A 20,612-nucleotide genomic window follows, 5' to 3' on the forward strand; every position below is an offset into this window, starting at 1 on the left:
TACGATATTTATTGTGATACAGTGGTCTTGCTATATTTGGCAAGTTTAATGTTTCTTGCCTATATTTTTTTATTTGTAAGGATACTGACAAATAGGCTGATCTGTGGAATAAAGCAGAGAAAATGTAAAATGTACAATGAAAAAAATCCTGTTTCTATTAGCAGGGTCATCAGTTTCTACACAGATAGTCAAATGTGTAGTCTCAGCAAACATAGGTGCAGCTCAATGAGTATATCTTTCCGTATAGATTTAGTTGACTGTATATATATATATATTATTTATTTATTTAATTTAACTGGTCGTTCACAGTAATTCTGATAATGGTCGAGAGTGTTAATGTGAGTTCAGCCTTAAAATCAGGTTCCACCGAGATTTGAACTCGGATCGCTGGATTCAGAGTCCAGAGTGCTAACCATTACACCATGGAACCACTGTGAGCACTACTGTGCCGCGTTCAAAAGCAATGGTGTAGGTGGGAAATGCCACAACTGAAAGGTTATTATGGAATTTTTCATGGATGTATTAAGAGAACTGGATACAGCGTTGGAGGCTGGGTCACGTTCATTCTATTCGGTATCTTTACAAATAAAAAGATATATATCTCAGCTGATTAGTCTTTATTGCCTTTATAGTGTCTGTCAGCTCACAGTGATCGTCTCTTCATTGGTCGAGTTTGTGATTATTCCTCAGTAGGTCTCCAGATGAAATGTGAAATTAAAAAACCTTGATCACCCTGACATAATGAAATATAACTGTATACATTTCATGTGGAAATCTACTGCATGGCGTGGCGACAGCGTGACGGTAGTGACCCCGTGACCGAGCCATGTGATCGCCGGAAGATCCGGGTACTTTTCCAGTCGGAAGTCGAGCCATTTTGGCTTCATGCACCACTGAGCAACTTTCATAGGAATGAACGGGGCCATACATCCATGAAAAATCCTAAATAACCTTTCAGTATTGGCATTTCCCACCCACACCAGTGGTCTTTGAACGCAGCATAGTAGTGCACACAGTGGTTCCATGGTGTAACGGTTAGCACTCTGGACTCTGAATCCAGCGATCCGAGTTCAAATCTCGGTGGAACCTGATTTTAAGAATGAAATCACATCAACACTCATGACCATTATCAGAATTACTTTGAACGATCAGTTAAATTCAAAGATTTCTCCTCGGGGATTAATAAAGTTCCTACCTACCTAAATTAAATAACCTCGATCACCCTGACAAAATGAAATATAACCGTATACATTTCACGTCGAGAACTACGTAGGATTAGGTATTGGCAAGAATTTGGTGATACAATATTTATCGTGATACAGTGGTCTTGCCTATTTGGCAAGTTTAATGTATTTTATCAGCGGAGACTCTTACCTATTTTTTTATTTGTAAGGATACTGACAAATAGGTTGATCTGTGGAATAAAGCAGAGAAAATGTAAAATGTACAATGAAAAAATCCTGTTTCTATTAGCAGTGTCATCAGTGCAATGTTTCTACACAGAGAGTCAATTAAATGTGAAGTCTCAGCAAACATAGGTACAGGTCAATAAATAGATCTTCCCGAATAGATTTAGTTGACTGTATAGTTATTTATTTTTTTATTTAATTTAACTGGTCGTTCATAGTAATTCCAATGATGCTCATGAGTGTTAGCGTGATTTTAGTTTTAAAATCAGGTTCCACCGAGATTTGAACTCGGATCGCTGGATTCAGAGTCCAGAGTGCTAACCATTACACCATGGAACCACTGTGAGCACTACCGTGCTGCGTTCAAAGACAATTGGTGTGGGTGGGAAATGCCACTACTGAATGGTTATTATGGAATTTTTCATGGATGTATTAAGAGAACTTGATACAGCGTTGGAGGCTCTTATGAAAGTTGCTCAGTGGCGCATGAAGCCAAAATGGATCGACTTCCGACAGGAAAAGTACCCAGATCTTCCGCACCCATTGGGCCGATGGAGCAGGCGCAGTAGCTTCCGCACGACCATGGGGTCACGGGGTCACAACCTTCACGGCTAGCAGTAGTTTTCAACATGAAATGTATAGAGACATATTTCATTTTGATCCAGGTTATTTGATTTAACTGATCGTTCACAGTAATTTCGATAATGGTCATGAGTGTTAATGTGACTTCAGCCTTAAAATCAGGTTCCACCGAGATTTGAACTCGGATCGCTGGATTCAAAGTCCAGAGTGCTAACCATTACACCATGGAACCACTGTGAGCACTACTGTGCTGCGTTGAAAGAATGTTGGTTTGGGTGGGAAATGCCACTACTGAAAGATTATTACGGAATTTTTCATGGATGTATTAAGAGAACTGGATACAGCGTTGGAGGCGGGGCCGCGTTCATTCTAGAGAAGAGTCTCCATTGCTAAAATACATTAAATTTGTCATATATGACATATCTCACCTGATTAGTCTTTATTGCCTTTATAGTGTTTGTCAGCTCACAGTGATCGTCTCTTCATTGGTCAAGTTTGTGATTATTCCTCAGTAGGTCTCCAGATGAAATATATTTAGTCGTGTTTCATTTTGTCAGGGTGATTGATATTATTTAATTTAACTGGTCTTTCACAGTAATTCCAATAATGGTCATGAGTGTTAATGTGATTTCAGTCTTAAAATCAGGTTCCACTGATACATCTATGAAAATTTCCATAATAACCTTTCAGTGGTGGCATTTCCCACCCACACCAATGGTCTTTGAACGCAGCACAGTAGTGCTCACAGTGGTTCCATGGTGTAATGGTTAGCACTCTGGACTCTGAATCCAGCGATCCGAGTTCAAATCTCAGTGGCACCTGATTTTAAGGCTGAAATCACTATTATCGGAATTACTGTGAACAACCAGTTAAATTATATAAATATATAACCAAACAGTCAACTAAATCTATACGGGAAGATGCGGTTATTCTTCATTAGGACTCCAGATGAAATGGATTTGGTTGTATTTCATTTTGTCAGAGGAATTGAGGTTATTTAATTTAACTGATAATGGTCATGGGTGTTAATGTGATTTCAGTCTTAAAATCAGGTTCCACCGAGATTTGAACTCGGATCGCTGGATTCAGAGTCCAGAGTGCTAACCATTACACCATGGAACCACTGTGAGCACTACTGTGCTGCGTTCAAATACCATTGCTGTGGGTGGGAAATATCATAATTATGCCATTGTTTTTGACACACGATTATGAAACTGTTTATTGAGGGTGAGGTAGGCTGACTGTGCGAACATAAACTTGGGTAAACACACTGCTCTGGATAACACTGCTAATAAAGACAGGATTTGTATTGTAAAAAGTGATTTTTTTTGTTTTAAAAAAGAAGCACATAAATAGTCCACATATCTCTACAGTAGTCTAAGACAATTGAAAGCACTTGTTGGTATGTTTGTCACAGAAGAGACGTATAAAACAGGTCCTTACCTGTAAAACCTGTTATCTACAGACAGTTAAACCAATGACCTTAAATGACCTTTACAGCAGGTGACGCTGTAACCATGGTAACGGTAAACTCCAGTCTGTGCAGGACAAGGCAGCTACAGAAGTAAGTGTGCAAAAATGACATCTGTGCAGGAGGAAATCTTTAAATGTGTGCAGTCTGGGGACTTGGAGAGAATTAAGGAGCTTTTAAAACCTGAGGCTTTCTCAGAGGAGGAGGATGTGTGCGGGACGATGAAGGACGAGGTCGGGAGAAATGCTCTGTTAACAGCCTCCATGCTGGGGAGGAGCAGCATCGTCAGAGAGCTGATCAAACACGGAGCTCAGATCAACGAGCAGACTGTCAGAGGTGAGTGGGAATAAACATTAACTAAAGAGAGAGTTTAAGCCAGTAAATAAATCAGACTACAGATGCTACTCCACTAGTCCACCGAGACCAAATTAAAGCTGCAGTAAGCAGAATATTTTTGGCATCACTGGGTAAAAATTCCATAATAACCTTTCAGCATATTGTAATTCAATGGAATGGAGTGGACTTGCATTTATATAGCGCTTTTCTAGTGGTCCGACCACTCAAAGCGCTTTCCACTACATGTCAGCATTCACGTTCACGAAGTTGTAGTTTTGTTGCCTAAACCTTAAGAAGTTGTAGTTTTATTGCCTAAACCTAACTTGGGATTTTTGCCTAAACTTAAAGAAGTTGTAGTTTTGTTGTCTAAACTTAAATAAGTTGAAGTTTTAGTGCCTAAACCTAAAGAAGGCGTAATTTTGTAGCCTAAACCTAAAGAAGTTGTGCCAACTTTGCCCATCAGGATCATTTAAATACTCATTCACACGCCGATGGCTATGGCTTCGGGAGCAATTTGAGGTTAAGTGTCTAGCTCAAGGACACATTTTTTCTCATTTTACAGCTAAACAGTACACTACAAGATGTTTCTGAAAACAATTTATGTGAGAAATAGGCATTACAGTAACAGAATATTGATTAATATTTGATCAGGCACTCTCAGTAGGAGGTATTTCACCTGTACCTGGTCTCAGTCTGGTGCTCTTTGTCCCTGCAGGTTATTCTTCACTGCACCTGGCTGCTTGTTGGGGACACCTGGAGACGGTGAAGACTCTGGTTGAACTGGGAGCGGACACCCAGGCCAAGACCTTCAAAGGGGACATGCCTGTGGACCTGGCCAGGACATACTCCAGGACAGACTGTGTTGACTGTCTCATCCTGGCCGGTGTGTGTGTAGCTGATGTTATTATGGCATTACCTTTGATTAAAGTAAAGATGTTATCATTAATTAACCTGTAATGTGTGTTTATCTCTGTGCAGAAGCCAAACAGGACTTGAAGGCATATATTGCTTTTGTTAAAGATCTCATCTCTGACCCAGAGAAGAACCTTACAAAGGAAGAAAAGGTAACACATTTCTTTACATCAGGAATCAAAGGTATCTATTAATATAGCTCTTTTTCATATTTTGTTATTGCTTATGAATAAAACATTGGGTGTATTCTTAGCAGGGATGAAGGGACACAGCACTATACACCTGACATTTCATACATTGTAGCCTACATTTTACATTTTCTCAGCTTTTTCTCTATTTGCTACAAAATATTTATGATATAAAATATTTAAATTGCTCCTCAAATGTAAGTCGCTTTGGATAAAACATCTGCTAAATGTTATCTAATGGGTAAGTGCATATAGTATGAACAGCCGATGAGACTGTTGTCAGGCTATTAAATAGGTATTATCAGTTGCTATAAGCCCCATAGATGTGGGTCAATAGGGGCCTACTACACCTAGTAGTAGGTTTTATCATCTATTCACATGGTAGATCACTGAAAGAAGGTATAAAAGAAGGTTAAATCTTACTCTAACCCTAACCCTTGCATCTCGTGTGAAACCAACAATGTGTAGCTGTCTTTGTGTTCGTAGTTATTTTAACCCAAAACATGGTGTTTGTCCCTAAACTTATCTAAGAGGTTTTTTTGCCTAAACCTAAAGAAGTTGTACGTTTTATTGCCTCAACTTAAAGAAGTTGTAGTTTTGTTGCCTAAACCTAAAGAAGTTGTAATTGTGTTGCCTAAACCTAAAGAAGTTGTAGTTTTGTTGCCTAAACCTAAATAAGTTGTCGTTTTGTTTGCCTAAACCTAAAAAAGTTGTCGTTTTGTTGCCTAAACCTAAAGAAGTTGTAGTTTTATTGTCTAAACCTAAATAAGTTGTAGTTTTGTTGCCTAAACCTAAAGAAGTTGTAGTTTTGTTGCCTAAACTTAAAGAAGTTGTGGTTTTGTTGCCTAAACCTAAATAAGTTGTAGTTTTGTTGCCTAAACTTAAAGAAGTTGTGGTTTTGTTGCCTAAACCTAAAGAAGTTTTAGTTTTGTTGCCTAAACCTAAAGAAGTTGTCGTTTTGTTGCCTAAACCTAAAGAAGTTTTAGTTTTGTTGCCTAAACCTAAAGAAGTTGTAGTTTTGTTGCTAAACCTAAATAAGTTGTAGTTTTATTGCCCAAACCTAAAGAAGTTGTAGTTTTGTTGCCTAAACCTAAAGCAGTTGTCGTTTTGTTGCCTAAATCTAAAGAACTTGTCGTTTTGTTGCCCAAACCTAAAGAAGTTGTCGTTGTGTTGCTGAAACCTAAAGAAGTTGTCGTTTTGTTGCCCAAACCTAAAGAAGTTGTCGTTTTGTTGCCCAAACCTAAAGAAGTTGTAGTTTTGTTGCCTAAACCTAAAGAAGTTGTCGTTTTGTTGCCTAAACCTGTTTTTTTTGCCTAAACCTAAAGAAGTTGTAGTTTTGTTACCTAAACCTAAAGAAGTTTTTTTGTTTGTGATCAAAACATAACATTTCATACAGTTTTACATACTAGAACGTAGTAGGCGTAGTAGGCCCCTAATGGCCCACATCTATGGTGCTTATAGCGACTGATAACATCTATATCATGGCCTGATACTCCTGTTCATGTTTGTTATTCAAACAATAAGGCATATTCCAAATTCTCTCATATTTATGCAGATGAGGCAACATTACTTCATTAAGAATAAGAATAATAATGAAAATAAAAAAATCTTTTCTGCCATTTAATTATTGCTGTCCTCCTCGGCTGAAGTGCTTCTTCCTCACTACGTATGTGTTTCTCCCGTCTCTTCTGTAAATTTCTGCACAGAGCATCTGTTCGCGTAGGTGCTCTGCCAAGTCAGACTGGATTCAGAACGGCAACAACTCAACAGTGTCAGACTTCATAGCCCAGAAGAAAGACATGGAGGACACTCTTCAGCCTATTCTCCTCAAGCTGTCAACTCGGTGAAATCCCTCCCAAGTGTACTGTAGGAACCGTCTTATACTAACTACTGTGGACTGATTTCGTGATTGCAAATGTGTTTATTTTATCCATAAATCCTACCAATGGATCATCTTATCTGTTTGCAGCAGCTAAGGGTGCCTGTCAAAACAGCAGGTCAAATTGTTTTCCGTGTATAATTACGATATGTATAATTGTCATTTTTCTTGTGTAACTCTTTATTCACTACTTTAATTTCATACTGCACCCACATGACTTCAGACCTCGTGAAGTAACTTCATCTGCCTGCTACAGTAAGACCAAAGGAGACGTACCATCATGCACACTGATGTTTTATTGGAAATTCACAGCAGAAGCAGGATGAGAGAGACTCACAGAGCAGCTGCTCAACAACCTGGTTATCAGACCATCTGACAGACAGTTCACACCCCACACAAAACAGCCATATAACATGGTACATGGCAGGAAAACCACCTCTGAGTATCTGGAAGAACACGGGCAGTTAGAGTAAAATGTTTGGGTTTAGGTTTCCACTTAAAATCTGCTGCCATTTCACTTATAAACTGAAGGGAATAAACCCGTCCTCGTTGCCTTTGCATGCTGCCATGTGTCAGATAGAGAGCTCAGTTTAATCACACAACTGGTTTTTACCCATTCCAGTATCACATCTCTCCACACACAGAGACCAACAGAAGACATACATTCGTCTACATAATAATAATCATAACAATATCCCTTTTAGGTATTTCAAATTCCATCAGCATGCCAGCTTTGTGGACATTGGTTAACATGTTTTTTTGACTGCCGACTAAATCATATCTGAACTATTCAACATGATTTCCAGCAACACAGCTGCTACAATAAAATTTGGCGAGACTCCGTCAGGTCACTTCACAATTCACGCTCTCAAAGTGGAGATAATAATCGGTTTTCTTGTTGTTGTTGTTGTCACTGGTTACTGTTGATTGTATCTAAAGCTACCAAAAACACAAGAGTCTCTCCAGCAACAGCCAAAGAACGTACTGTATATTGCCAAGAAGTGAAAGTCAATTGTTCGTGCCATTGCAACATCAGCGCCCAGCGGCAAAGCTACACCTCCGCCATTTTGGACTGAAAGCGACTACCGGACGCCAGTTAAACGTCGGCCTAAAAAGTAAAACAAATTATTTCTGTTCTATTGTCATATTCTACCGAAATGGCCTGTGTTGAACAATACAATATTATAAACATAAGCGTTTTCAGTCCAAATGGCTCTCGTCTCTTTGCTACAGTCACTGGCGGGAGCTGGTAACTTAAGGCAGCCATGTTGGCTCCACTACGTTGCTAAATGCTCGAGGCTTTTAAGAAACTGAACTGGTAAATTATTACTTTTAAAACAATAGTTTTCAGGTGTATACACATGGTGCCTCTTGTGCAATTAAGATGCAGCAGAACCAGATATTTTTTTAATCTATGCATTCTTCTTCCTGGTGCCTACGTTACCCACAATGCAACTCGACCCCAAACATTTCGTAGATCCGGGTGTTTTATGCTAGTAGCGGCTAATGTAGCCTCTACATAGCAGCGGGCTACAGAGGTCTGGTAAGCTCGCTACCTTCTTACTCCACACCATCAAAAGTTTTTCATTTTCAAACTTCTCAGCCCCAACTGAGACGGACTTAAGTGACATCACTTGAGGCAATTTTTCAGATTTCACTCAGCTCCCTCTGGAGTCACAAAAGGTTTTATTAAACTTTTTTTTTCCACATATGCAGTAGTACCCCCCCCAACACCTGTAAACACACTATGACTCCATATTACGTAAAATCGGTGGAGTTCCCCTTTAATCCAAGTAGGTCTATCTGCAGATACAGTACTGCACAGTACTACAGGACACGTCTACTACATGATACGCCCTCGAAACGGTCGCAGTTTGGTTAGCCACAAAAACTAATTGGTTGGGTCTAGGAAAAGATCAAAGTTTGGGTTAAAATAAGTATACATCAGACCGGCAATAAGTCATCCAAGAGTACGCTTGCATGGCCCTTTTAGGGGAAAACAATCCCATGTCCCTCATAGACGGTAACAGAGTAAAGTTGAAACATGTCTCCAAACTTCTGCTTTAAACAAACTGCTAATAGTAATAACGCTATGCCAAAGAGTTGCTGTGTAGTTGGTTGTACCAACAATAAATCCAAAGACGCTGATCTCCAATTTGTTTCCCTGTCGTGTCCTACGTTGGTTATTTACAGACAACACATAGCCTAACGTGTTCAATCCGATATGTAGAGATGTCTGGATGAGCAATATCCAGCCACTGTGTTGGACGGGGGAACACTGAAGGGACATGGCGGCCATCAACCTTCATTTATTAAGGTATCGCGAACGCTCAGGTTCAGGCAAGGTGGCAAAATAATTATTAGGCATGTGCATAAAGCTACAGTTTGTATAACGAGATGAATGCATACGAACTTGTCAAAATTACAATCCGAACACACGTCAAATTGCATTGAAGTCTATGGGATCTTCAGTTCTATTTCCCCCCAAAAGAGGGCGATATTTGCGCCCGTATGTGCCGGTCTGAAGTATGTTAATCCCGGGGGAGTGTCGTGTAGCCTCCGAGACCTACAGATAGACCCTTCTCCATACTCCCTTAACTGCTTCTTTCTTACAGTACACAAGGAGCCGTGTCCAAGAGTGAGAGCATGTACAGCATTCATATGTCCATCCCATCAAAAACAATAGTACCCATGTCACCGTAATGCCATATTTGCAGCACTAACCCTTGCATATTAACCATCGTTACCGTAGCAACGTATACAGAAATCATGAGTGCTGTGGCCAACACCATCATCAAAAAGGCACTCGAATCATAAAACTGAAGTTTAGCCCAACAGCTCCGGATTCCTCACTGAAAGCTGTTGTCTCTTTTAGTTTCACTTATTGATGTCATCATCACACCATCCAGACTAGACCTTTAACCTGCTGACAGCTGCTCCTAGTCGTCATCATCATCATATCTATTTATCTTCAGTCTGTGGCAAAATGTGTTGAATGAACTTTTTAACCTCTATACACATTATTGTATCTATACAAGGTTATGAAGGAGACAAAGGCTGCTGAGACAAACAGGTTGCTCGTGTCTGTTGATGAACACGACGCAGATATTGGCAAGACAGTACAGAAAGACCTACAGTAGTACGACCGCAGGAACGGGGTGATTGAGACATTTTTCAGTAAGGTGAAAAGGTGTTAGAGGACAAAACCATGCAAGTACAGATGTACTACACAGTGTACAGTCCAATCTACAACAAAATATGACTAGTGCTGTACCAGGGTGTCATTTTGGAGAGTGTGAAGCACATTATTCAGTAACAGAAATGGGTTGCAAACAGGGAGGAAACTTCCATTTAGTTCTTCTCGGTGACGTTACACTACTGAAACACTTCCCTTCTGTAATGCCCACGTGGCAGACCGGTCAGTGATAAAGTCTGTACATATTGGATAGGACTTGTTTTCGTACATTAATTAAGATTCATCTTAATTCTCTTCTAAATTCAACAGTCCAACCAAACACTGGAGACGTGATGATGTGGAGAAACAGACAGTGACATGTGCTTAAGTCCAACTCATTACAAGTATTTACAGGTTGTTTAGGAAGATTAAAAAAAAAGTCTTATAAATTAGTTATTATGACTGGTTAAGACCGCTCGGGGTTAAGGTTCATTAAAGGGGACACATCGTGCTCATTTCCAGGTTCATACTTTTGTATTTTGGGTTTCTACTTGAACATGTTTACATGCTTTAATGTTCAAAAAACACTTCACTTCTTCTTCTTCTCTGAAACGCTCCATTTTGGCGCCTGTCTCTTTAAGAACCCATTCCTGAAAAAGTCCAGTCTGCTCTCATTGGTTTGAGAGAAAAGAAATGGTGCACCTTTGCAAAGGTAGTTCTCATATATTCTAATGAGCCTGCATGTGACATAGGAAGGGGGGACCACATCTGAATGACTTGTTGAATCACATGTTTTCTGACTGGGTTGTCTTATTTCACAGTTTGTGGGTTGGTAGAAACTCCAGATACCCAGATGAATGTACACAAGTACTGAAAAAAGGAGTTTTTCCCATATGTCCCCTTTAAAACAATCATCTTCCATCTGTCCTCGCACTCACTTCTAGCCTTGCAGCATCCTTTCAACTTTGCTGCTTCTGCTCTTGGTAGACTACACTTTGCTTTTTTTCATATTGTGCTATGTTTGAGTATATACTGTACAACAGAAGAGTTACTCTCCGGTTATATATGCACACAAACAAAAAAAAAAAATCACGCCATACCTGATAATAAAGATGATAAGATGAGAAAATAGACTTTCAAATTTCCCTTATATTCCCTTTGACCATTTTAGTCATTTAATTAGTAACTTAGTAAATCTGATCCCTTCTGGGATTCATTTACTGTTGTGTTTCGAGTTGGACTAATTCCCTCCCAGAGACCCGGAGTTTGAGAGCACCTGCATCTACAGTGCGGACAAGGCCAACAAATAGAAATTTGGGCGACTGGTGGAGTTGTAAATGAGAGTCTTCTAGCGGAGCCGACACCCCGCAATGATCGTATTCACTGTCAATCCAAAACTGAAATGCTCCGTCTCAGTTGACAACTTTGAAGCAGCGGACCACTTTAACAGCGTGTGAAGTGAACTGTTGTGTACAGGGGGTTTGTTGATGAAATGCAATCCAGTGGCCCGTAACCCCGTATTACATATTTATATCCAGTCTCAGATAACGACAGCTTGTTGTTTCACTAACTGACCAAAGCTGACTTTAATGATACCGTGAAAATGGCATCATTAAATACGAATATAGACTTAATATGATGAAAGACGATCATGCCAGTCACTCCGTAGGTTCTGTTGTAAAGGTCAGCGTTGTGCTCCTCATTTCACATTAGAGCGTTGTCCTCTGAAGGTGAAGGGACTCCAGTGTTCACTGTGAGCTTGTGTTTGTGTGTATTTGCATGTGGAGAGGAAGGTGTGCCGTTTTTTCTCCTAGCTGCAGGTATGTATGCATGTACAGGAGTGTGCGTTCAGAGCCATTGTGTCAGCCATGTTGGTTCCACAGTCCTGCTCGGCGGCCCGTGCCGGTGCCGGGGACTCCAATCCATCTGATCGGCGGATGTTTGGTGTCCCCACGGTGATGAAAATGGGCGCGGGCCTGGATACAGCCCACTCTCAGTTATAGAAAAGAGCTTGCCACATGTTGCCTTTACCACAACCTGACCAGACTACCAATGGCTCTGTGTTTGTGTCCCTCAGTGCTTTTCAGGGTCCAAGTTTGGTAGTTTCTCCAGTAAGGCCTTGTGGTCCACACCAACGCTGGCCACCAGTCCTCCTTTATTGACTGGTGTTCCACTGTAGTCGATGTCCTCTCCCTTTAGTGTCGTCATGTGGCCTCCTACAATTATGGTGATTGACATGTCATTGGTACAGTGCAATAGATGATAACAACACATTCATTCAAAATGTAAAATACAATAGAGCTTAGTGTGTAGGCCTGTCACGATAACTACTTTTGTTGGACGATATATTGTCCCAGAAATAATGACGATGAACAATAATATTGCCATTTTAAGACCATTTTATGCCACTGATATAATGATAATATAATAGCATAATAATACATACATATAAGTACACCCTTTAAAAGAACAATGAGCGTTTTAATTGTATGATAAGTCGATTGAAAAATGATCGTGGTCATGTTCATATATCATACGATAATTCAATAACGTAAAAATGGTTGAGGTTATGTCCATATATCGTACGATAAACTGATAACGTAGAAATTATCAAGGTCATGCCCATATATCATAGGATAGGTCGATAAGTTGTTAACGTAAAAATAATCAAGGTCATGCCCATATATCGTACGATAAGTCGATAACGTAACAAACCTTTAGCAGAATAAATAAAGATTAATAGGCCATATTATAAGTGATGGGTATATCAATACACTATTTTTTACCAAAGTCAGAGCAGTTTTGATTCACGAGATATTTCTGTATTTGTGTTTTTCTCTGATGTAAGTGAAAAAACTCGTACTTCCACACATCAACCACCGCACGATCTACGAACCAGACTGTACTGAAATGTAGTCCAGTAAACAACGCATCGTGCCCACCAAAAGGAATTCTTGCAATTTAATCAAACAGGAAAAATCTAAATAGAATTTGAAACTGAAAAAGAAAAACCAACCAATGGAAAATAATAGTTGCTACATTACCGAGTGCATTCAGTAGTGCTGCACCAGCGCAGATGTCCCATTTCTTAATGAAGGTGACGTGGATGTAAACATCTGCCTGGTCCATAGAACTCGTTTCACTTGGAGGCATCTCCAAAAGTGCCAGGACCTTATATCCTGAGAGAGAGAGAGAGAGAGATAATGTGTCAATATGTATCACACTAGTGCTACTGTATAGTATGCTGATATCTAGTCCTACAAATTAAGATTACATTTTGCATAAACCTCTTTACTGCCTTGTTACAGAGAGAATGCTGCCGCTGGCTGCCCTTCTCAAGTCAACCGATTTAGCTCTAAACACCTCTAAACATCTGCCTTTTGAGACCGAGAAAGAAAGAGAAGGAGAGGGAAATAATGTCTCGATACTTTGGGATCAAGTGGCCCATAGTGTAACACTGTATGAGAAGTTCAAATTCCGAACACGGGTACATTCTTTTGGAGGAAAAAATATGTCCTGTGGTACGAAAATACTGAAAATCGATCAAACTGACAGTAACGTTTAACAGTTAAGAAAACGGAACAATAGTTGTTTTTACTTGATATAATAGTTGCAGATATAGCTTTTGAACTTTGTCTGCAGAGGCAATACTTAAATATAAAATGTAAAATAAATGTAAAATAATTCTCTGCTCACCTGCGCCACCTGCTTCTATAATTGTTGTGCTGTTTCCAAAAGCCTCCTGAACAAAACTTTTAACTTTTCCAGAGTGAGAACGTGACACGATGGCCTTCGGAGGGCTGATACTGTAGGACGTACGGGGACTCATGTTTGACCCCTGACCTACAAACGCCCAGGCTGGGGGAGAGACAAAGGGAACGGGTTAGGGTTAGAGAGGGGGGGAGAAGTTCAATATATTTTATTTTGTCGACCGACGTCTTAACTGTCAAAGCTCTAGAAAGCTAATTTTACAGGTTCTTCACCTAAATGACAATGTGGCAGATGGCAAGATAAAGGGATAAAGATCAACTTGAAGTTCAGTGATCTTCACAACAGAGAGAAAAATATCTTTAGTTCAATAAAAATGTCAGATTGTTATTCAAACAGGCACAATTATAGCCTGTTTTTTTCAGGACAAACTGGGCTATTAGAATATGTCAGATGCAGCGATGTCACATGAATGTATAAATAATTAAAATTACCATAAAGACAAAAGAAAAAAGAAAACGGAAATTGAATCTCACAGAAATGTATTCAAACCACACAGAGAACAATGAGGAACAATGTTTTGGGCTTTAGAAAAATGTTCTCCCAAGTCTTGGGAATCAGGGGGAAAAAAAAGACATTTACATTTTTTTTCAGAAAAGTCCTGGCATTTTTCTGTCCGTTTTTATACAAAGTTAGCTCACAGAAGACTTTCATTGTTGGATTTATTACTTTTATGAAGAAAAAACACTTGTTCCAAGCTGGATTACAAACCTCCTGAAAGGAATACGTACGTACGTCTTTCCTCATTAGAAAGCTAAGGTGGTGACGAAGCAGCTGCGAGTTAAAGTGAGTCTCTACAATGCAGGGTTCTGGAGATATTCTAAAAAGAGTAACTAAAGTACTTTAAAGTTGTGGAGACAAACACACACTTACCAGTGAACCCAGTGAACGGCTGGTGTACGACCCCAATGACTGGTTTACCATCTACAGCCACACATACCATTGTGGTCACAAACTTCACCAGATTCTCTATGGAGAGAGAGAGAGAGATAAAGAGAGAGAGGGCAGAGGAGAAAGATAGAGAGACAGCCAGGGGACACACAGAGAGGGAGGTGAAGGGAGATGAATCAGATTAAACGGTTTGCTGCAGCTCAGATGCAAACAAGCATGAGTGCTCCTAAAGCTAATGTTATTTGTCAAACAAAAACTTGGCAAACAGTGTGGCTTATCAACTCGACTCAAGTTGCACACCTGTATATTCCTGTGTAGCGTCTAGAGGATCGATCCACACTGTGATGCTCTCAGCAGGAACGTCCTTGCCCGCCTCTATCTTGTCGAGTATGTCTTGTGGAATGTCCCGGCTCCAGGCTAAAGCCTTATCCACCACGCTGTCATGTTCCTCGCTGTTCACCTGAACACAAAGCAAATACAGGTAGGACGAGATCAATGTGGAGCTCCACCTCTAACATCACATTAAGGACTTGGTTCTATGGTTTTCTAGCTTTGTTGCTACAGTAGTTCATGATGTGCAGAACAAAAGAAACCTGCACAACAGCTGCAGTGATTTGCGCTCACCGTGATGTCAGGGAAGGTGTTGCTTATAAGGTTAAACATCTTCCTGTGAGACTGCAGGTCACCCATAGTCAGAGGGTCATTGACTCCCTCCTTCGTCTTGCCCTTTGACTTCTCCTGCAGGCCATTCTCATCACGCACCTTCTTCACCTAGGGAGGGAAAAAAAAACACCCTTAGTTAAACGTCTATACTATAAAGCCTACTTAACATTTGTCCATTGAGCTATGACATGAAGACCCCTTGTTTTTTTACCTCTAAGCCACCGAGCACTGCAGCCTCCACTGAGACAGCCAGCAGGTCCCTCAGATCCACTTGGCTCTTCTGTCTGCAGAGACAGAGGGACAGAACAAGAATGTCAGCTTCAACACAACAGCACCGACTGAGAAAAGCTTTCACCTTTCCTCACACCCAACCTGAGTAAACTATAGCAGCCTTATCAGCTCTGGGAAGGTGAATGAGAAGGCAAGTTTTGGACTTTGCCCTCTGTATTTTTTTTAAATTAAACAAATATTTTGTGCTCATTCACTCATCTTACAATCGAACCATTGCCATGTCAGACAAAGATTAATCAGCTGTTTCCCCACAGACCACTGAAATCCAAATAATGGTAATGCTTTCAGGTCAGCATTCAGCACTTTACAGTCTAGTAAAATCTAGTTACAGTCTTTGAATTGAATATTTCTGCATACTGCGGTCCCTAAACAGTCTTGGAATTATATATATTGGGTATCACTGTAAAGTTGAGACTCTTGTGGATCCAATGAGCCCAACTGTATTCATGTGTGATGATGTTAGTCCCCAAAGTAGCCATTTCATTGTAGTGAGACCATTTTTTAAAACTTGACCTCACTGTATAAAATGACCTGTGGTGACCTCTAGGATAATCACAGCCTCGTGAAACTTTACAGCCACAAACTAGAGACCTATAGCATTCAGAGGATGGATGGTTTTCCTAGCTAGATTGATCAATAAGGGGGTTTCTGAGCAGTTTACACATCAGAAGTGCTCGCCATGCAATCGCCGAAAAAATGCAATTCTTGCAGAAATCTGCAAAATCACAGCATGGCTTTTTCTATGGTGATCCTCAAGGTCTTGGTGTCTTAATGTGGTATTTTAGAGGGATTATTGATCATTTTTATTAATTATCAAGTGGAAAAAAAAGGTTAAATTTAGCACCAAATCTGTGTAACAAATGGTAACACAAAAATTGCTGCAACAACTTATGAGACATAATAAAGCATCACATACTTCTATCATAATGTTTTAAACCCTTATAATTTTAAATAATGACTTAATGTTTATTTCTGATTTATGACTAGAACAACTTGACACACAGTGCTGAGCTGTATCTCAAATTAATCTTCAGGTTCCCAGCTTTCCGATGATGCACACTACTTCTATGTGACATCCACTGTTGACCTGCTATCTGCCCCTAAAGACCTCCTGTACCCTCCTAAAAAAAAAGACAAAACCAGGTCTATTGTGGGTCTCAGAACCAGCTTCTCTGAGATAGTGGACTGGCAGAGCCCTGCAGCTACTGTACCTACAGAGAGAGAGATAAAGCCACGTTATATTAGATATCACCTTGTATGGAAACAGAGAGACTGACCTGAAGGCAGCCAGGCGGTTGGAGATGACCCCGGCATACAGGTGGTAGATGACACCGACTCCCAGCAGGCAGAACACCCCCACACCGAGCGGAGACAGCCGGATACCCATCGGAGCCATTAACTCAGGACTGTTGGATATCACAGAACCAAACCAAGAGCACAGCAGAGCTCCAATACACCAGACCAGAGGAGATCAGATGTTAGCTGACGTGGCTGTCGCCTCCACCTCCACCTGAAGGGTCTAAATAACCTTCTGCTGCTCACGTGGAGGTTCACCTTTAAGATGAATACCTGAAGTGAGCAGCTGGAAGGCGGATAGCTGTCAAAGAACAGACACACTATCGATCTAATGTCGGTTAGTTAGCTGCCAGTTTAGCATCGTCCGACGACTGTTTGAAGAAATACAACAAAATAACTGACTATTGTTTCTGTTTTTAACGACATTCCGGTAGTTAAGGTCCTTATTGTTGCTGTTAACACGTTGAAACGAGCCAACAGTCCGCTGGAGTCGAGAGAGAGACGGAACAATCACATCTCTGTTCACTCATCTTCCAGCTTCAACTCCAACGTCACCAGGCTGAGCACTTCACTTCCGGGTTATGATGACTAGTGATGTGTGGGTTACGAACGAGCCGGTTCATTGAGCCGGCTCTTTTAAGTGAACGATAAGAGCCGGCTCCCGTCCGAGAGCCGTTTTTTTTTTTTTTATTAAAGGGACTATTTGTAACTTTCAGAAATGCTTGTTAACAGCGACACCTGTGGCCGTTAAGTCAACGAAAGTCAGCGTTGAGCTCGCGCTCGCTCGCTCTAAATAGACTTGAACGAGCATCGCTGAAAAAAAGTGAGGCGACACACGCCAGCTAAAACCACAATATCACTCTATATTTCAGCTGCTTAGCAGTAATGTTAGCTGACCAGACGAAGGTCTCTCCATGAATCATTGCTGATCCTATTGTTGGATTTTCCTGCCTCAGCCTCCAGGAAGCAGCGGGGCTCCGCAGCGAGGAACGTTATCATCTTCGCCCACAGCCGGAGAGAACAGGGGAGACACTGGCACCCGGTCGGTAACGAGACGACAACGTTTCTCGCTGCGGAGCCCCGTCACTTCACAAGACACGGGAAACCTCTATTGGTCTGGAGGAGCTGCAGCATTTATTTCTGCACAAACGTCCACTGTACATTCACTAGATATTCTCAGAGCTAAACTAACTCTTCTGCAGTGTGTAGTGAGCGCGTGTTCATGTCTAGAGGTGGAGCGAGACAGCGAGGACGCGCACGCTGTGTGTGAATGAAAGCAGGCAGGCAGCGGACGAGAGGCTCCGGCCACACGCGAGCGCGAATGCATATGCGAGCGCGCATATGCGAGCACCCATGTGTCCCGACCCGGTACTTTTATACGCTTAAAAAGTTACAAACAGTCCCTTTAATTCAAGGCAGAATGATAGGATGATCTTCTCTGCGCCACGGGCACTCCATGCACTGACTGTGACTGAATGTTGTGTTAATGACAGACAAGGATCATACCATCAAGCAGGGAGGGGCGGGGGTGCGCGGCGCGCTGACGGTCTACAGGTACAGAGCAGGAAGAAGAGGAGGATAGAAAGAGAGAGAGAGGAGTGCGGTGCACGAATAGCAGACAACATGAGTGACAGTCGGAAACGGAGCAGCATGTAAAGTTACGGTATTCTGGAAATTATAACGTTTAGTATAATTATATTGAATAATTTAAGTGATATATGTGCACATATACTAATCATAGGTCAAAACAGCGCTAAATTTTCTGAATTATAAAAAGGCAGAAGTGGTAAAATGAAGAGCAGTTTGGGAGCCGAAAGAGCCGGCTCCTCTTGGTGAGCTGAGCCAAATGATCTGGCTCACTAAAAAGAATCGTAACTCCCATCACTAATGATGACCAAGGAGGGTGGAAACAACAATAGGAGCCAACATACGTCATCATTGCGTCATTACTACACATGCGCAGTCTGCACTCGACGAAAATTGAGCGCAGCTACAGTCACACTGCGCATGTGTCAAATACCAAACTCATGACGTGTGTCCTAACCTCTTAGCTGGGAAACGCTATTTAGAGAGCAGTTTGTGGCTCATGTCTCTGTAGTTTCATGTTAATCTCACTCTTTTAGGAGCCAACAACACAACATTAAACTTAAAAATTAAAAATTATTAAAAATGTTAAAATAAAAAAATTAAATATTAGAAAATTAAAAAAAAAAGAAAATATGAAAAAAAAAAATAATAATAACTTCAGCTGGAATTTAAAAACGCGTTTTGCTGCTCTTCGGCGCCAAAGGGAGGAACTGCAGTTATTTTATGAAGCTTACGGCTGTCAGTTGTGCCAACAACACAACATTAAACTTAAAACTTACAAATTATAAAAAATTATTAAAAATGTTAAAATTAAAAAATTAAAATTAAAATACATATAAAAAATATTAAAAAAAAATAAAAAATAAAATAAATACAAAAATACAATTTTAATTTTTTTTTTTTTTAAATTTAAAAAAAAATAAAATTAAAATTAAAAATATTAAAATAAAATATAATAATAAAAAAAAAATATAAAAAATAATAATAAAAAAAATAATAAAAAAATAAATGTGAAAATACATTTAAAAAAATAAATAAATAAATAACTTCAGCTGGAATTTAAAAACGCGTTTTGCTGCTCACTGGAGCCAAAGAGAGGAACTGTAGTTATTTCATGATGGTTACTGCGTGCAAGTTGTGCCAACAACACAACATTAAACTTAAAACTTAAAACTTAAAAATTATTAAAAAAAAATAAAATAAAATAAAACATAAAAAAATATATATATATATATATATATATATATATATATATGAAAAGATTTTTTTTTTTAAAAAAGAATATGAAAAAAAAAATAGAAAATAGAAAATTAAGAACAAATAATAATAATAATAAAAAAAAAATAGAAAATAAAAAACATAAAAATAGAAAATAGAAAAAAAAAAGAAAAAAAAAAGATAACTTCAACTGGAATTTAAAAACGCATTTTGCTGCTCTTTGGAGCCAAAGAGAGGAACTGTAGTTATTTCATGATGGTTACTGCTGTCAAGTTGTGCCAACAACACAACATTAAACTTAAAACTTAAAAATAAAAAATTATTAAAAATGTTAAAATAAAAAATAAAAAATAAAAAATAAAAAATAAAAAATAAAAAATAAAAAATAAAAAATAAAAATAAAATAAAAAATTAATATAATTTTTTTTTTATTAAAATTAAAATTAAATATTGAATTTTTTTTTTTTAAATTTAAAAAAATAAAAAAAAAAAAAAAAAAAAAAAATATATATATGTATAAATAATTAAAAAAAAAATAATAATAGAAAATAGAAAAAAAAAAATAACTTCAACTGGAATTTAAAAACGCGTTTTGCTGCTCTCTGGCACAAAAGAGAGGACCTGCAGTTATTTCATGTTACGGCTACAACATTAAACTTAAAACTAAAAAATGTATAATTATTAAAAATGTGAAAATAATAAAATTAAAAAATTTAAAAAAATTAGAAAATAAATAAGTAAAAGATAAATATGAAAAATAAATAAATATATATATATATAATAAGTTTAAAAATATATACATATATATATATATATAAGTACATAAAAATAAATATAAATATATATATATAAAATAAATAAATATATATATATTATATGTATATTTTATACATATATTTATTTATTTTTAGATTTTTCTACACACTGCTGCTTTACAGTAAGTAGT

At 39.0% G+C, this 20,612-nt stretch overlaps 2 protein-coding genes and 6 non-coding genes across 8 annotated transcripts; 3 read left to right on the forward strand and 5 right to left on the reverse strand.

The window, feature by feature from the left end:
• Window positions 1-358: 358 nt before the first annotated feature.
• trnaq-cug lies at window positions 359-430 on the reverse strand. The gene has a single exon. It is a non-coding gene; the product is annotated as a tRNA-Gln (tRNA).
• A 587-nt stretch (window positions 431-1,017) lies between these two features.
• On the forward strand, window positions 1,018-1,089 carry trnaq-cug. The gene has a single exon. It is a non-coding gene; the product is annotated as a tRNA-Gln (tRNA).
• A 587-nt stretch (window positions 1,090-1,676) lies between these two features.
• trnaq-cug lies at window positions 1,677-1,748 on the reverse strand. The gene has a single exon. It is a non-coding gene; the product is annotated as a tRNA-Gln (tRNA).
• A 403-nt stretch (window positions 1,749-2,151) lies between these two features.
• trnaq-uug lies at window positions 2,152-2,223 on the reverse strand. Its single transcript has one exon. It is a non-coding gene; the product is annotated as a tRNA-Gln (tRNA).
• Window positions 2,224-2,740: 517 nt separating this feature from the next.
• Window positions 2,741-2,812, forward strand: trnaq-cug. Its single transcript has one exon. It is a non-coding gene; the product is annotated as a tRNA-Gln (tRNA).
• A 229-nt stretch (window positions 2,813-3,041) lies between these two features.
• trnaq-cug lies at window positions 3,042-3,113 on the reverse strand. Its single transcript has one exon. It is a non-coding gene; the product is annotated as a tRNA-Gln (tRNA).
• A 432-nt stretch (window positions 3,114-3,545) lies between these two features.
• Window positions 3,546-6,939, forward strand: ankrd45 (ankyrin repeat domain 45). The gene is made up of 4 exons (XM_037786882.1): window positions 3,546-3,798; window positions 4,514-4,681; window positions 4,777-4,862; window positions 6,605-6,939. Exons 1-4 carry the CDS (start codon window positions 3,570-3,572, stop codon window positions 6,743-6,745), a joined length of 624 nt encoding a protein of 207 aa, XP_037642810.1. The 5' UTR covers window positions 3,546-3,569; the 3' UTR covers window positions 6,746-6,939.
• A 4,023-nt stretch (window positions 6,940-10,962) lies between these two features.
• bpnt2 (3'(2'), 5'-bisphosphate nucleotidase 2) lies at window positions 10,963-17,430 on the reverse strand. The gene is made up of 8 exons (XM_037786877.1): window positions 16,843-17,430; window positions 15,486-15,558; window positions 15,236-15,382; window positions 14,912-15,071; window positions 14,594-14,689; window positions 13,649-13,810; window positions 12,997-13,131; window positions 10,963-12,168 (listed from the first exon to the last, which is right to left on the reverse strand). The coding sequence occupies exons 1-8, from the start codon at window positions 16,959-16,961 to the stop codon at window positions 12,026-12,028; spliced, it is 1,035 nt and encodes a 344-aa protein (XP_037642805.1). The 5' UTR covers window positions 16,962-17,430; the 3' UTR covers window positions 10,963-12,025.
• Between the last annotated feature and the right edge of the window lie 3,182 nt (window positions 17,431-20,612).

The sequence above is a fragment of the Sebastes umbrosus genome, chromosome 12 (genome assembly GCF_015220745.1).
Source record: "Sebastes umbrosus isolate fSebUmb1 chromosome 12, fSebUmb1.pri, whole genome shotgun sequence".
NCBI lineage: Eukaryota > Metazoa > Chordata > Actinopteri > Perciformes > Sebastidae > Sebastes > Sebastes umbrosus.